Source organism: Cyrtonyx montezumae, unplaced genomic scaffold, assembly GCF_038088225.1.
Source record: "Cyrtonyx montezumae isolate F1298 unplaced genomic scaffold, pur_monq_1.0 scaffold_5, whole genome shotgun sequence".
In the NCBI taxonomy this organism is placed as follows: domain Eukaryota; kingdom Metazoa; phylum Chordata; class Aves; order Galliformes; family Odontophoridae; genus Cyrtonyx; species Cyrtonyx montezumae.
In genome coordinates this window covers 7,866,839-7,882,431 of record NW_027072056.1, presented here as the reverse complement: position 1 = coordinate 7,882,431, position 15,593 = coordinate 7,866,839, and the positions used below count along the sequence as shown (strand labels likewise).

The 15,593-nt window shown below is 43.3% G+C and overlaps 1 protein-coding gene across 3 annotated transcripts in view; it reads left to right on the top strand.

Annotated features, from left to right (window-relative positions):
- Positions 1–10,735, top strand: part of DOCK10 (dedicator of cytokinesis 10) — a 114,291-nt gene extending 103,556 nt beyond the window's left edge. For all 3 annotated transcript variants that reach the window (XM_065748332.1, XM_065748334.1, XM_065748333.1), the window contains exons 51-56: positions 3,236–3,382; positions 3,802–4,012; positions 6,191–6,381; positions 7,102–7,202; positions 7,498–7,636; positions 10,430–10,735. In XM_065748332.1, coding sequence (XP_065604404.1) covers positions 3,236–3,382; positions 3,802–4,012; positions 6,191–6,381; positions 7,102–7,202; positions 7,498–7,636; positions 10,430–10,549 — 909 coding nt within the window. In that variant the 3' untranslated portion in view covers positions 10,550–10,735. The remainder of the gene's footprint in view (positions 1–3,235; positions 3,383–3,801; positions 4,013–6,190; positions 6,382–7,101; positions 7,203–7,497; positions 7,637–10,429) is intronic.
- Positions 10,736–15,593: the final 4,858 nt, after the last annotated feature.

Here is a 15,593-nt window from a genome sequence, read left to right as displayed (position 1 = left end):
CAGATCTGATAAGTATGTTGGATAGCTGAAAACTCATATTGTGCTTATAAGCAAAAAATATTCAAGGTGTGATTCAGTGCAGTGAGCTGAGGGTAAAGCTGAGGTTCTCTTCTCCCTTCTGTGCAAGTTAACTACTGGTTCTGGTAGTTGGAGGGCAGGCTTTCATAGCAGTAAGATGGCTGCAGTTTTATGTCTGAAGATCACAGGATGATCTTTTCCAAGTTTGCTAATAAAACAGCTGTAACAGCTTCTTACCAAAATGTGCACAAGCCTGCTTAGCACAGGAGGTGATCCTGGCACTACCCACCTGATGCAGGTAGGGAAGGGGCCTCTAAATACTAAATCTCAACCTATGTTGGCTGTAGAAGTGCTGCTCCATGTGAGAACATCTTAGTGAGGGCTAGGCCATCTCTGGTGCTAAGGAAGTGAGTTGTTGAGGGATTTCCCTCTCTCTTTGCAATGGGGGTGTGTTTACTGTAGGTATGGGGTTGGAGCATTGGCCTTCTTTAGCCCACATAAGCAGCAATCTCATTTTCCACCAGTGTGTGTTTGGCCTGTGTAAAGATCATCTTAATGCAGAAGGCCTCAACACAGCATGCCTGCTATGAGCAGGGAGGAAATGTACTGTGAGCTTCAAGGGCTGCACCTGCAGGGGTAGAAGAGCAAGAGGTAGAAGAGCCCTTCCAGCACTCCCACACTGATTTTCAGGGTCACAGCACAACAGAATGTGGAGGAAATCCATCACCATGAGTTTGTCCTCCCTTCACTTACATTCAGCTGCTCCTATCAGTAATTTTCATCTGTAAAGATGAAGGGCAAAAACAGTCAGCATGCAAATAGTCTGAGGATATGCATTGACAGTGTGACCCTGGCTGCTTAATGTTTTAAAATCCTTAAATTGGAGGATATTTGGCTCCTAAAAAGTATTTAATCTTGCTTTCAATAGTCTTAGACAGACATAGAGCATATGCCAGACATGATTATTTATAGCTCACAATTAACTTCTGTCCGCTGAAATACTGCAGGGAATATGTGCTTAAATGCTGTCTTCTATGTTAGAGATGAGACAGTTTGTTAGCTGTTTCTTTTATTTTGGGGAGGTATCTATTGCTTTTTATTCTTCATCTCTTCTTTTTTTTTTTTTTTTTTTCCCCTGAGCTACACCATTAGCACAAATATCATCCTAGTGTGCTGTGCAGCATCAGCACAGAGATTTGGTCCTTGCATGTTAATACTGTCCTGCAGCACGTGAATGTGCACAGAACACCATCTAAGATAAGAGGATAAGCAATGTTCTAGCTGATATGTGATTAATTTGGAAAACAGGGATTGTTGTTTTTGTTGTAGTTTTGGTGTTTGCTTTGTTGTTTTTTGTTAAAAGCATTGAACAGTAACAGTGAGCGGATGTTTTCTGATGGAAGCAATCCCAGCAGTGTGATTGAGTATGGTTGCAAGAAACTAATGAGGCTTTCAGCAGTTTTCACGTTAAGTGGTCTTTCTTCAGTGGAAACAAGATCAGAAACCAGGCTATGATCCTGCACACCCTTCCTTAGTGGCATCAATAGAAAGTGACAGCTCAGTAAATGTTGATATGGTGTCAGCTTTTGAGCTCTAGATTGGGTCTCTAATTACCTGTGTAGCTCTTCCCAATGCCTACAGAGATTAATTGATTAATATTGTTAAAAATGGCGCAGTGTTAGAAGGTCATGGTGAGACTAATTAAGATACTATCAGACAAGCTGCTGGTGCTGCTATTAGTCATTTGTTTCAGTCATGCCCACAGTGCTCTTGGCACTTGTCAGATGAGCACAGGTGGTTTCTTGTCCCTTGTCCTTACTGGAGGAGGAGCCGCAGATATTTGTTAATCCCTGCTAAACAAAGCTCAGAATTTACAGCTAGTTCATCACAAGTTTGTAAGTTTTTGTAAAACTTGCCTAGTCTATCATCTTAGTGACCATTTCAGCATGAAAGGACTGTTTTTTCTTACATGAGTACCTGCCACAGAGATTTTGGAGATTTCTCCTGACTTTGTTCGCTTGTGCTCCTCTGTTTTTCAACAGATCACAATCTGCCAGAGCGTGTCATAGAATTAGCTGCCCAAGCTACATCATGTTAAGTTTAAAGGGCCTAGGGTCTGATGTCATTAATACTGTCTTTCTTTTCTTCCTTATCCCTGCAGCTTCAGGTATTTTCCTCTGGGTCTCTTTGCCTTATGGTGAAAGGGGTACAGCTGCAACATTTAACACTGCCAAATTTCATCATCAGCATATGAAATGTTAGAGGGAGGGCCAGTGCTGCTCAGGGTGCTGGGATGAATCCAGTCCTTGTTAATGGGTCAGCTGCTGCTTTTTGTGCAGCTGGATCACTGCTCCCTGGTGTTTGATATACATGCTCATTGCATAGCAGCTGTGTCTCACCTGTGTGTGATACAGTGCTACATTAATCTTCTGAGGCCAGCACTTCTGAAATCTCTTGGGTTCTTGTTCAGTTCTTCAGTAGAGCCTTTGTTAAAGCTCTGCCAAGTGCAGCTGGTGCAATAAGTAAATGGCCCTAACAAGATTGAGCTTATTTTGCTAAGGTCTATGTGAATTCTTATTTATTTATTTATTTTAAAGTAAATTATTTGCTAATTGTGTCTGGAAATGCTGCAATTCCCCCGTGACCTTTCAAGATGCCACCGGAGTTCCTCTTCAGCTGCCCTGAGCAGACACAGGTCTGCTCACTGGGGCTCCCTGTGCCACAGCTCTGCCCATCGCTGCAGAGTCGGGGCTGTACCAGCATCTCAGCCTGGCTGTGCACCCAGCAGGCAGCTGCTGCACTTGTGGTCTGATAACTACAGCTTCACAAGTAGGTAATTTAACCCATTACAACAGAAACCATGTTAAAACTCCAGGTGTTATTTCCTTAGACTTTTGTTGTGTGTTTGTTTTTACATACACACATTAGAATTGTAGAGAAGGCACAGTCACTGTTGAAACAGCTAGATCTCTTAAGGGAATACACGTATGAGTTAATTCCTGGGAAATTTAGGAGGTACCAAGCCAGTGTAACTGCAGACATGTGGGCAGTGTCTATGAGGATGGAGAGAATTGAGCCTTTCACTTAGGTGTTGTCAGTAGCATATAGGAAGCTCTGGTGGGTGTACAGATGCAGCCTTGGTGTCCGGTGCAAGAACTTTGTTAGGCTCTTCCTTCCCTGTTGTGTTCACTGAATCCTTCTGTTTCTTTCCAAACAGGGTTTTTTTGAAGAAGAGGAAGGAAAAGAGTATATCTATAAGGAACCCAAATTAACTGGCTTGTCTGAGATCTCTCAGAGGCTGCTGAAACTGTATGCAGACAAGTTTGGAATAGATAATGTGAAGATCATCCAGGATTCCAACAAGGTGTGAAAGATGTGATTCCTGCACAAGGGAGAAGAGCAAGTTCATGCTTTGTGAGCAGTGTTGTGAACAACTGCGAACTAAGTGTGACCTAACCTTCTAGTATGACAAGCGTGGTATGGAAATGCCAGTGCTACAGCAGTGCTTCACTGCCTATGGGAGGAGGGCATATGCCAGCATGTGCATGCAGATGTTTGTTGTAAAGGAGCGGCTGCTCTCATTCACGTCTGCCATTGCCTTTGATCAAAAGTCCCACTGTTCTTATGGGTCTTTAGTTAGAAGTGTTTCAATTAATACGTTGTCTGAATATTACATTTGGAAGTCTGCTTTTATTACCATGGCAGATAAAAGAAATATAATGGATACCTAGGCGGTTTGTCATGCTTAACAGAATTTTGTTCTGTTTGCCGCTGTGTAAACAGGTTAACCCCAAAGACCTGGATCCAAAGTATGCCTATATTCAGGTCACGTATGTCACGCCTTTCTTTGAGGAGAAGGAAGCAGAAGATAGGAAGACTGACTTTGAAATGCATCACAACGTCAACCGGTTCGTGTTTGAAACACCTTTCACGCTCTCAGGAAAGAAGCACGGTGGCGTGGAAGAGCAGTGCAAGAGGCGCACCATCCTGACCAGTACGTCTGCTGCTGCTCCCCCCCACCCCCAGCCTGCTTTTGGCAGCTAAGCCCCCACTGTGCGTTCGGGTGCCAGCTTTTCTGCAGACACTGGGGACAGCACGTTATGCAGAGTGATAAATTCTCTTCCGTGTGTTCATTTGCAAAGTATGTTCAACCCTGATCCTCTTGGGTGAAGTCATTTTCATTTGTGGAGATGTCAGCTTTTTAATTTTTCCTTATTATCAATGTCTTAAAACAATGGGGTTTGGGAGGGGTTCTGCTGAAGGCAGCTTAGCACTCAGAATCATTGTTTGAATAATAAGCAGAACAAATTAAAAGCGAGGCAGGGTGCTTGTTCTGCTGTAAAGAGTAAGTCTTAGATAAGAACTATTGTCCACATGGAAGTAAGACACATTACACTGTATTTTTAAAAGTGAGAGGTAAGCTTTCAGGTCGGTGGTTACAATCACTGTTTTCAGGCAGGAATGTAGGGAGTAGTGCATGTCTGTTCTTACTGAGTCATGTTAAACAGAAGACATTCAGTTCCTTATCATGACTAAAATCTATGTGAAACTACTACTGAAACCTGACCTGTATGAATTTTGGCTGGGAGCATGAGAAGCTGCCTGAGATAGAAGCATCACTCTCCTGAACAGCAGTGGGTAGCAAGGCTGATGTTCACAGCAAAGGCTCCTGAGTGACAAAGTCCTGCTCCCTACCAACTTCAATACGTGCACTTTCCCAAAGGGCAAAGGGAAGAAAGGTGCTTTTAGTATAGGCGTAGTCACCTAAATGTTTTGTTCTGGCAAGTCAGAGAAGAGGTACCCATGTCTGGGGGCACCTTGTTACATGACACAGCTTTGTTTATGAGAAGAAGAAAGGAAGAATTACTTGTATGTGGTTTTTTGAAGTGCCTGAGCAGCATTAGGTGTTTTGAGATCTGTACTGAAGCAGGCAGCTACTCTGACTTGAAAGTACAGCCATTGTGGTACGTCTGGCAAAAACAGAGAGGGTTGTTTGTCCAGCAAAATAATTTCTTTTTGGCTGTTACATGATGGCATCAGCTCCCAGCACTCTCAGCCTGGCTGTATCTTCAGTATCAGGTGGGAATTTGATGACCTCCTGTTCTCTCCCGCTTTCCCTCTGGCACCTGCCTCCCCTCAGCACTTTTCTGTAAAAAGGGAACACTGTTTTCCTTTGGATAAAGTCAGACAGCTTCACTTCTTCCTTCCTATGCAGATGGAAATGCTTTTATTTTGAGAAGAAAACAAAGCTTATTGGTACAGCTGAAGGACTAATGGTAGTTGTTTGCACCTGGCAAAGGTACTGGATGGCTGCTTGGTATCCCTACTCCAGAGCCCTGCCCCTGTGTTGCAGAGTTTGAGTGTGGTCTGGCTGCAGTCTGGCTCACTGCCATACCTGGTTGTTACTTGTCCTTTCATTTCTGCAAGTCCTTGGTTTCCTGCTGTCCAAGGAGTGACAGCCACCCTGTTAGATGGAGCTCATTTAGCTCGGAGCTGCCTGGTACCATATGCTCGATGGAGGAGGGCCATTTTAGGTCTGGGAGTGTGTAAGATAATCAGAAGAAGGTTAAGCAGCTCAAGTCAGACAATACCCCATACTGTAGCACTGCCAGATTTCTTGAGATCCATGGAAATGGCTGTACTGGAAAGAAGAGGCTTTACTGATTAGTCTGTCAGCTCCCATGGTAATATTTAGGTTGAATGCTACGGTTGACACTTTTTCAAGGATAGTGTTTTAATAATGATTCATCTATGGGTGTGTAATAATCAATTCAGCTCAGCTGGAAGCTCCTGCCTCTGACTTGAAACTTGTTCAATGGGATATTTGAGGTGTTTGGAGTTCATCACAGGTTTATCATTTGGTGCTTCAATTCAGAAGAAGGAATTAATACATTTTGAAATCTGAGTGGTGAGAGCTTTCTACCATGTGAATCTGATTGAGCTTAGTAGCAAACAGTGGTGAATTCAGAAGGAAATGTTTTTCCAGTACCAGGTCTGTCAAAAATTCAATTTAGACATGCTGAATTCTCTTGCTCACTTAGTGATTAAAACTCTGTTGTGTAAACAATATCGAAGTTAATACAGTCTGAACCTTTGACTGACTTGTTTTGCTTTCTTAAATACTATCATGTTGTTAGCTGAGCCTCTCTGATGGATTTCTGTTTTTGAGTAGCCAGCCACTTGTTTCCGTATGTGAAGAAGCGTATTCAAGTCATAAGTCAAACCAGCACAGAGCTGAACCCCATTGAAGTAGCGATTGATGAGATGTCCAAAAAGGTCTCAGAGCTCAATCAGCTTTGTGCCATGGAAGAAGTGGACATGATCCGACTGCAGCTTAAGCTCCAAGGAAGTGTCAGTGTCAAGGTAATGAAAATTAGACACACAACCTTTTTAGTTCTTGTTTTTCCCTCTGATGCACCTGATTTTTTCCTGGTTTTCATCCTTCCAGAAATGTTTTGTCTACTTTGTATTTGTGCTTGATTGTACTACTATTTGTATTTGTACAAGGTTGTATCTTGCTTTCCAGTGCAGTTGGAGCCTGCTCAAAAAACATATGGCAGTAGAAAGCTTCCCATTGATGTTGATGAGTGTTGGATTTATGTGCAAACATAACTAATTCTGTCAAATCTTTTCTAAATAAATATTAAGACCTTTCTAACAAGATCATCATGTATCACTTGAGAACAAAACTTGTCACGTGGCCAAGTTTGCAAATGCTTTGAAGAGAGGGTTTTTTGGAATTAGTTTTGTCATTTCATTAGAGGAGTTGGTACCGGGGATACATGCATGTATTCCTGGTGGCCTAGTTGAAATTTCTTCACATGCACAGATTTCCTACATGGTTAACAAGCTGAGTGCCTCCGAGGGCCAGCAGAGCTCTGCAGTTTGTGCAGGGCTGACTTAGCTCCTTTCATCTCAGTAAAACTCTTCAGGTTTCATCCAAGTGGGAAGAGGAGTGATTCTGATATTCTTCACACCAGCTTGGTTGCCTGAGTCCATCCAGTTCCCAGGCCTTTGGAGCACAAGAAGAATGGGCAGCAATCTACTTGCTTTATGCACCTAAGCTGTATATTTCTCTCCCAGGTAAATGCTGGACCAATGGCATATGCTCGGGCTTTTCTGGAAGAAACAAATGCAAAGAGATATCCTGATAACCAAGTTAAGCTTCTGAAGGAAATCTTCAGGTAAACATTAAGTTTAGATTTGCTGTCTTCTTCACAGTATGAGTGACATGACATGACTCCGCATTGAAGCACAGCTGCACTGGCCCCATCTTCCAAGTCATTCTCAAGAAAACATTTATTGAAACTTCAACCTATCCCATTAGTCAAGTGTTCCTCATGATCTGAGGGTGGTTTCTGGAATTAATTTCTAGCAAGGTATAATGTGTGAGGAGAGGAAGCGATATAGTAGTGATGTACATATTTTTTCATTACTGCAGTATTTGTATAGTTGTTCTTTATGGTTTTGTGTTTGTAGGCAATTTGCTGAAGCATGTGGGCATGCTCTTGATGTCAACGAGCGCCTTATTAAGGAGGACCAATTTGAATATCAAGGAGAAATGAAGTCTCACTATAGGGATATGCTCAGTGAGCTCTCTGCAGTTATGAATGAACAGGTTAGTTCATCTTTTTATGATGACAAATGAAAGCAACTCATTGTTTCTTCTAGTGACAGGTGAAGCTGTAAAGCAGAATTCTAGAAGTGAGATCTGGCAGTGCAACAGTTGCTGAGAAAACATAATTCCACTCTTTTTTTTTTTTTTCTCAATTCGTCTGTATTATGTTTAGTGAATTTGCTTGCCTGTCAAAGATTTGTCTTCTGCCTATCTTGCTGGATATTGAAAACCTGAATGTTCATGGGACTGCAGACTGAGGTCTAAAGGCATGGGAAGAGTATAAGTTAAGCTGCTGTTCTGTGCTAGCCAGCTTTGTCCTACAGCTGTGACATATTTAATTAAAACAGCAAATTGCTTTTAAGAACTAACTTATAAATGAAGGTATTGTCAGTAGTTTGTTTATATTCAGCTTTCAGAGTAAGAGTGATTATTATTTTTTACTTTTAAGTATACAGTCAAAATGCATATATTGTTAAAAACTCCACTTCATCTTTTAGCAACCCTAGAAGGATTAGCATGCATGGCTGCATTATATGCAGTGCATTCCAAAATACTCAACTGAAATTCACACTACTCCATAGCTGTATGTCTGCAGATACTTACTGTTTTATGTTCTAATGTAAATAACAATTAAGCTATTCTGCACACTGTGTTCAAATTAAAGCATGCTTAATTGTGCCTCTGTATGACTGTGGGCAGGCCACCTTGGATTGTGCCTGAGAAGCATTTATTCCCTCCTAGCTACACTGTATGTCTAGTTGCCCATAGCACTGATAGGCACAGCTCATGTGTGGTTACTTTAACTGTTGGTATCCGTGATGGCATCTCACCAAGTGCCCGATTCCACCCCACTAGACCAGTTCTTCATCTTCACATGTGAGGAGAATAATGGTTTACAAGATTTTTTGTCTCATTGCTGTTCCTACTGAGGAATGAAGCTGGCTTTTCCCAGGGTATAAACCTGTGTAATTGCTTTGAGGGCTTCGTGCATGCCTGGGGGTCAGGCTATTCTGTTTGTGTTGTGTGAATTGTGCTCTCTTACTGGTTAGATTTGTGAAAGATTTGAGAACCTCATACATTCCTGTAATTTTTTCATTAAGAGTATTTACCACTGTTCTACTAAGGGTGTCATTTGGTGCTCACTGCTTGTGTCTCTGGTGGAAGTTACTTTGGCTGCTCAGTGTGCAGATGGTATCGTGTGCTTCATGTTCCCCACAGAAATGGAAAAAGAATGGTCAACTTAAATTAGTCGTGAGCAGTCTGTGAGTTTCAGCATGCATAAAACATTCAGTGAACACTGTTTTTATTACCTGTATCAGCGAGCTCAGAGTTTGTCTCATGCAAGTGATGAGACAAAATAGCACAAAATAATCTGTCCATAACTGTTGATGTGACACCAGGTTGATCCAGCAGATGACAAAAGTGACTTTTGCTTAAACAAAATCAGCAGACTTTGTAAGTCCATACTGAAAGCTGCCTCCCACTTAATGAGTGTAAGCACCTACAAGTTTTCCATGTGGTGTGGCTTTTTGGGAACATTCAATTCCTCTTGCAAGGAATGCACAAACCCCCTGCTCCTGAGCAGAGTACTGCCTCCAGCAAATCACCCACTGTAAATGGTAGCCAAAATATTTATTTGGCAGTTGGAATGCTTGAGTACGTACTGTAACTGTACCCTTTACAACAGCACTGAGCATTGCCATCTTTCCCATTGTCATGATCAAGAGAGTTTTGCTTGCTCACCTGCTGATAGTGACTCTTTCATCACCATATGTTTTTCTCTTTTGTTTTGTTCTGTTCTTCTTTTCTGACAGCTCTGTCATGGTCCTTGCTTATACAGCTTCTCTTCTTCCCTGTCTAACGTTTCCCTCAATACTATAGCCAAAAGTGGTATGTTCATTTTTCTTACATCTTTTTTTTTCTTTTAATGTCACATGCTTTCTCACTTGCTGATTTTTGTAGGTGCTGTGTTCATTTAGTTTCATGTCTAATGATTCCCTTAAGCTCAGAGAGGTGTTTTTAAGAGAAGAAAACAACTGGAGTGGTGTATTATTCCTAGTGTGTGTTGAAACATGAGTTGTTAGGATCATAGCCATTAAATTGGGTTGGTCAGTGAAGCAGCTCAGTAGGATCCTCCTGATGCCAAGAAACATGCTTGTCTCAGTAATAAACGAGGCGTGGCATGGCTAGGCTGCTGCCCAGGGCTGGCTGAGGGTTGATGGCACCAGGAGAGGTTTCTGTGCCACATTCCACTGACCAAGCAGTAATCGGCAGTACACATTGAAGCAGAGAAAGTAACTATGGCCAAATGGAGCATTTTTAGGGGGGGGGGGGGAAGTCTTCCTTGCTGAAGACTGCAGCTAGGACAAGGTGAAGCAAGATTTGGCTGCTGTTCCTTCCTGGGTGTGCAACTCAGCCTGCAGCCTCAGCCTTTTCTCACCCCAGGAGGTTGGCTCCAGGGCTGCTGTTACAGCCCATGTATGTGAGAAGGTCGGGGGGAGTTTGAGTGCCCTGAGGACTGCAAGGGCTGAGTTGGTAGCAGTCTGTACCACAACGAGGAGCTGCTAGAGAATCCTCTGACCCAGGCCCCACTTATCCCTCATCTCAGGGTACCCCCTCCTTGCTGCAGCCTCTGGTCACTTCTGACTCCCTAGCAGGGAGATCCTTAGCATCTCTGTGTAATGACCCAAAATCAGGCAATCTCTGTTCAGATAATAAGCACTACAAAAACCAAGATATCCAGATCTCTCTCACTGTTGCCTTTTTTATTCTTCTTTTCTCTTTAATGACAAGATTGTGTACAAGGAGGATTCAGCAAAGCAGCAAGGAATGGAGCGCACGTATTCACGAGTCATCAGTAGGACCAGCTCATCTGCGCCGGCAGCGGCCGCCCCGTCCAACCCCGATGCTTGACGGAGGCGTGGGGAGCCATGGAAGGACCTGGGATGATGATGTTCTGGTTTTATTTCTTTTTAGATTAATAATACTGAAAAAATAATTGGATCCACGGACAATGCCAGGAAAAGAAAACAAAACAAAAAAAAAAGAGCATATGTTATGATTTTAATTTATTGGAAGTCTTCACAGTGATGTTTTTTTTTTTAAACCACAAGCTTGACTTTTTTATCTTTTGCCTGCCCCAATATTTGCACATTCCCTGTCTTTTATTGTTGCTGTCCATTTTTGGTTTTGAGCAGTCTTTACTGAGTCAGGCTGATCATACGATTTCCAGGTAGCTATGCAGCAAACCCTAAGTTTGCTATAAATTATAATATATCTAATACTAAGTCCTAGTATACATATATTTTAAAGGTCAGAGTGGATGTTTTATAACATTTAAGTATATTGCAATTGTAAATAGAAGATGTGTAAAATATGTCATTTTTACAAAATTTAAAAAATATCTTTTTAGTTAATAATGGCCGTACTAAGAATATGGATAACATTTCAGTTACCATTATATTAAAATATTTGTGTATGTGTATAAAGGCGTCCATATAATTTCCTCTTTGAGGACCTGCACATCAGTTTATTCCCAGATGGTTGTGATGCAGAGCAGTGGAGCTCAGGATGGCTCTTGTGTCCCATCTGTCCGGTGTGTTCTGGTCTCTGATGAGGGATGTTTATGACCATCTGCAGAATATGGCTTCAGCTTGTAGGTATGGTCTTAAACTGAGGTCACCTTGAGAAGCAAGGGTTGTGGAGTCCTCCTGCTGGAGGCCAAGGAATGCTCTGCACTTCTTCCTTTGAAGTTTGCATTCCTAAGTTTTGCCTGCAGCCTGTTGTGAACCAACATGCCTCTATCAAGAAGGTTCTGCGTCATGCAGTGATGGAGTGGAGCTGGTCTGCCTGCTCTTCTGAGTTCCTTTTAACCTCAGCTCACCCACATCCTCTTGTGTTTACTCCTCTGCCAGGGCCTTGTGCTATCTGTGGTATGTAGGGAAGGAAATCCACTCCACTGTGACTGACGTGTTCAGCTCAGTGTTCCCATGAATATCACAGGTGACAAAGCAATACCTGTGGCTCATGTGGTTGCCCAACCTCTCGTGCCATGCAGCATGTTCATGGGAACAGCACTGAGCAACCGCACAGCGGGATGGTGAGCCTGGCATCCTCCTCATCCTGTACTCACAAAGCCCAGCTCTGCTCTTTAGATACCGTGCTGTTTTAAATCAATTATCTACTCAAAGGAGTGACTCGAGTCCAGGTTTTAACCTGCTTTATGCTGTATATGTGTTAATTGATGAAATGGTTTATGTGGATGGGAGGATGCAGTCATCAGTGATGGCAGCAGGAGCCTCCATTGTGGAGGAGGTGTGTCTCTGAGCACCAGACCTCAAGCCCTGTTCTCACTGGGTTTCAGATTTGTTTGGACTTGCAGGACTCATCCCATGAACTCAGCTTGCATTTACTGTGGTTTATGTTCATAGTGGGTACCTCAGAAGCCAGCAAGGTGATTTGGACCCATTTCTTACTAATATTAACAAGAACTAGACAACAGAATCTGTTGGGCTTCTTTGGAAATCACACATACTGCAGAAGGGTGTTTTGCATTGAGGGACACGTCAAACTGACACTCGGCTGGGGAGATCCCTTGGTTGCTTTCTCAGTTACTTGAACTCAAAATGGGTTTCATTTCTCAGTCTAAGGGTTGTGGGGTTCACTTTGTTTCATTTTGAGCAGCCAGCTTTGCAGCCTTCTTGGGGGTTGAAAATTGAGCCCCTGTGCTAGCTGTTACCTTATTACTGGTATCAGAGATGCTCAGGCTTGAATTTCGTTATTCCAGATGGCTCTTGCTCTCCTGCTGTGTTCGAGGACTTTCAACACAGTTGCACAAAAGCAATTAGCAGATGTTTTTGAACCAGGACTACAAGGGAGAAGAGACCAAGCACTAACCATGAATCCTCCCAGCCTTCAGGGACGGGAATGGCAGAAATGCAGAGGGGTGTGAGGCTTTAGAGTTGTTACAAAACGTGGCTCGTCGCTTTGCTGCCACAAAATTCAGCTACCAGAACTGCAGAAGATGGATGCTTCAGAGCTAAATCCCACATCCACCTCACAATCTGTGGGCTTATAAAATCTCTTTCTCCATTATACTAACCAGTTCTTCATAAGAGGGCTTTTATGTGTGAGTTGAGAAGGTACAAAACAGAAGAACTGCAGTTACAGAAGAGGAATATTGTGTTTTCAGAAACCTGCCTGAGTCTGAGGTGAGCAGACTGGCCTGTGGAGGTGGGCTTCTCCTGAGAGCGTGGGGCTCTGCCTCTTGGGCAGGCTTGTCATGCTGGAGAGCAATAAATTGGTTCATTTAAAGGAGGGGAAAAAAATCAGCATGCCTCATAACTGTTTGCAGCAGAATTGCGAAGGACTGATGGCTTGCAGTGAGTAATCAAGACAGAATCCAATCACTCATAAATTAATGATGACTAGATAGACCTTTCCTGACATTGCTGCTCTTTTTGTGCCCTGCAGTATGACTTTCATATTGCAGAAGTGATGAAATATTCTGCTGCTTGATTTACAAATGCTATTTGTGTAGGAAATTGTTTCTCTCTGCACTTACAACTGAGATAGCACACGTGGCATCCTGCTGTGCACGCGCTGACATTTGAGGAGAGTGTGTGGGTTTTTAAGGCCGCCTGCTTCCTTGCACTGTGTACACAAGAGTCTGGAAGCACAGGGAGGTGCAGCCTTCTCCTAGGCTCCGACAGCAGCACCTCTGAGGGGTGCTTTCTGCAGAAGTGCTCATCAGCACAGTGTCCAGAGCTCATCCTTGAGTGCAACCCCAGGAGAGGCAGGACTGGGGGCAGCAAAGCGGTGCTCTCGTGGCCAATGTCTGCCCTGGGCTGGCACTGAGGCAAAGCACATTGCAGGCAACAGTGTCCAGTGCTGTACACAACACGGAGCTGATGTGTGAGGAGGGAGCTTCCTGCACTCATTGGGGCCAGGAGCTGGTGCTCAGTTTTGTACCATGTGTCAGGTACTAACATCCTGTTTTGGTTTTTTGTACTGCAGTGTAAATGAATACTGTCTTCCACATTTCGTAGCAAACTTAATGTATGCTTTTACTGGGATGCGTTAATTAGCACTGTGGTCTTTCATATGATCTCACCTATTTGAGGAAGACAGGGCTCTGGTTCTCCAGGCCAGCTGTGCTTTTGCCACCTTAGCAGAACACCTCCCTCACAAATCTTTCCGCCCCTCCTGTGATGCCTTTGCATCGTAAGTTGCTGCCTGAGTCATGAATAAATGTCATGGTATGGTAATGAGGGAGAAAATACCTGTAACTTAGCTCCTGGGCCCTGGGGGTGCTCAAGGAAAGGGCAGATGTGGCACTGAGTGACCTGGCCTAGAGCAGGCGTGGGCTGATGGGTGCACTTAGATGATCTCATTGGTCTTTCCAGCATGAACGGTTCTATGAATGTATGAAATCCAGCAATGTGGAGAAGGAGTGCAAAAAGAATTGCTACTTAGTGGAAACTCTCCTGCCAGCCCTAAAGGAATTAAGCATTATACATATTTTATGTTTAATCACATCTTTAGTGACACCCAACCGCAACCAAAGGCTTAAATTTCAATTAGAGGGAGGCGTGTTAAATGTTTAATAGGAATCATTCCTTACAGGGTAATTATATCTCAACGTTCACTGGAGAGACAGTATGTTGGCAACATAACGTTGGTCTGAGCAGGGATTTCTGTTTTCTGGATAATATCCAAGTGAGAAACAGGGCAATGTAGTGCAGTGCTGGGGAAGGCCATGCGTGGTGCCCCAGCCCTGCTCGCAGGGTGACAGTGGCTGTGTGATGTTGGCTGAGCTGTGCTGGGCACTGTGGGGCTGCACTGGGAGCCAAGGCAGGCGGGGTTCACCAGAGCTTTGAGCACATTGCTTTGTGTCTCAGTGCCACAATGTGTGTCAAACATGGAGTGCCACGTGTGCTGAAATCAGATGGTGGCTGCACTGCAGCTTAGCTTTGAGCATTCTTCAAACTGGTATCTGACAACTCAATATTATAGCTATGACTGATAGGGGAGAATGAATCTTCAGGACAGAGGATCTAACGAGGATAATTTAGAAGCATTTGGTATGTTTGAATGTATTTCTCCATTTCTAGCAAGATTAGCATGTGGTAAAATTAAAATTATCACAAAAAATGAGTTTTATGTGCTCATAACAAACAAATTAAAGCCATAAACTGAGCTTTGAAGCAAGGCAGTTAAAATTGGACATGAATAATAAATGCAGGCAGAGATAAGGGATTTCAAGAACAGCGTCCAAGTAATAAAGACAGGATGGAGAAGGATGGAAAAGGAAAGAAGGAACAGAATGTGTTTCTCAGTTAAGTGAATTGTGCTGAGATAGATAGAATTAATCCAAAAGACAATAAATAGGGTAGGGCCATGTAGAACCATAGCATGACTGTGGAAGGGCTATCAGCTTCACCTCCAGACCCATCACCTGATGAGTGTCCTTGGGGACAGGAGCTGTAGTCCCCATGGGACACATACATGGTTGCTACATACATTGTATTGATGTTATATTTTGAACATTCTCAGTAAGTAATGCAAAGTATTCCCAGGTGAACACCTCCCCCTGAGTGCTACAGTGCTGGCACTGATGAAGCACACGTTTCCCTTTCATCCTATTAGTTTCTCATCAAGTTCATATAAGATGCGTTTCCTGTTTGCACTGTGAGCTCTGCTCCCCAGCTGCTTCTGTTAGCAACAATCGCTTGTTTTATAAGAGAATGGCTGTGATGAGTGGTACCCTGGCATGGGTTATTGCCAAAATCTTGGCAAGCAAACTGGTCTGTGTGGATGGGGCACGCTCCCTTTTGCTAAAGGGCACGTGGTGCTCTGCTTTCCTAGCCTTGTGCCTCATCTTTAGAAGCTATTCCTCTTTACTGTGCCACTACCATTGCACTACTCATAGCATCTGAGACCCTGCAATATGTTTTCA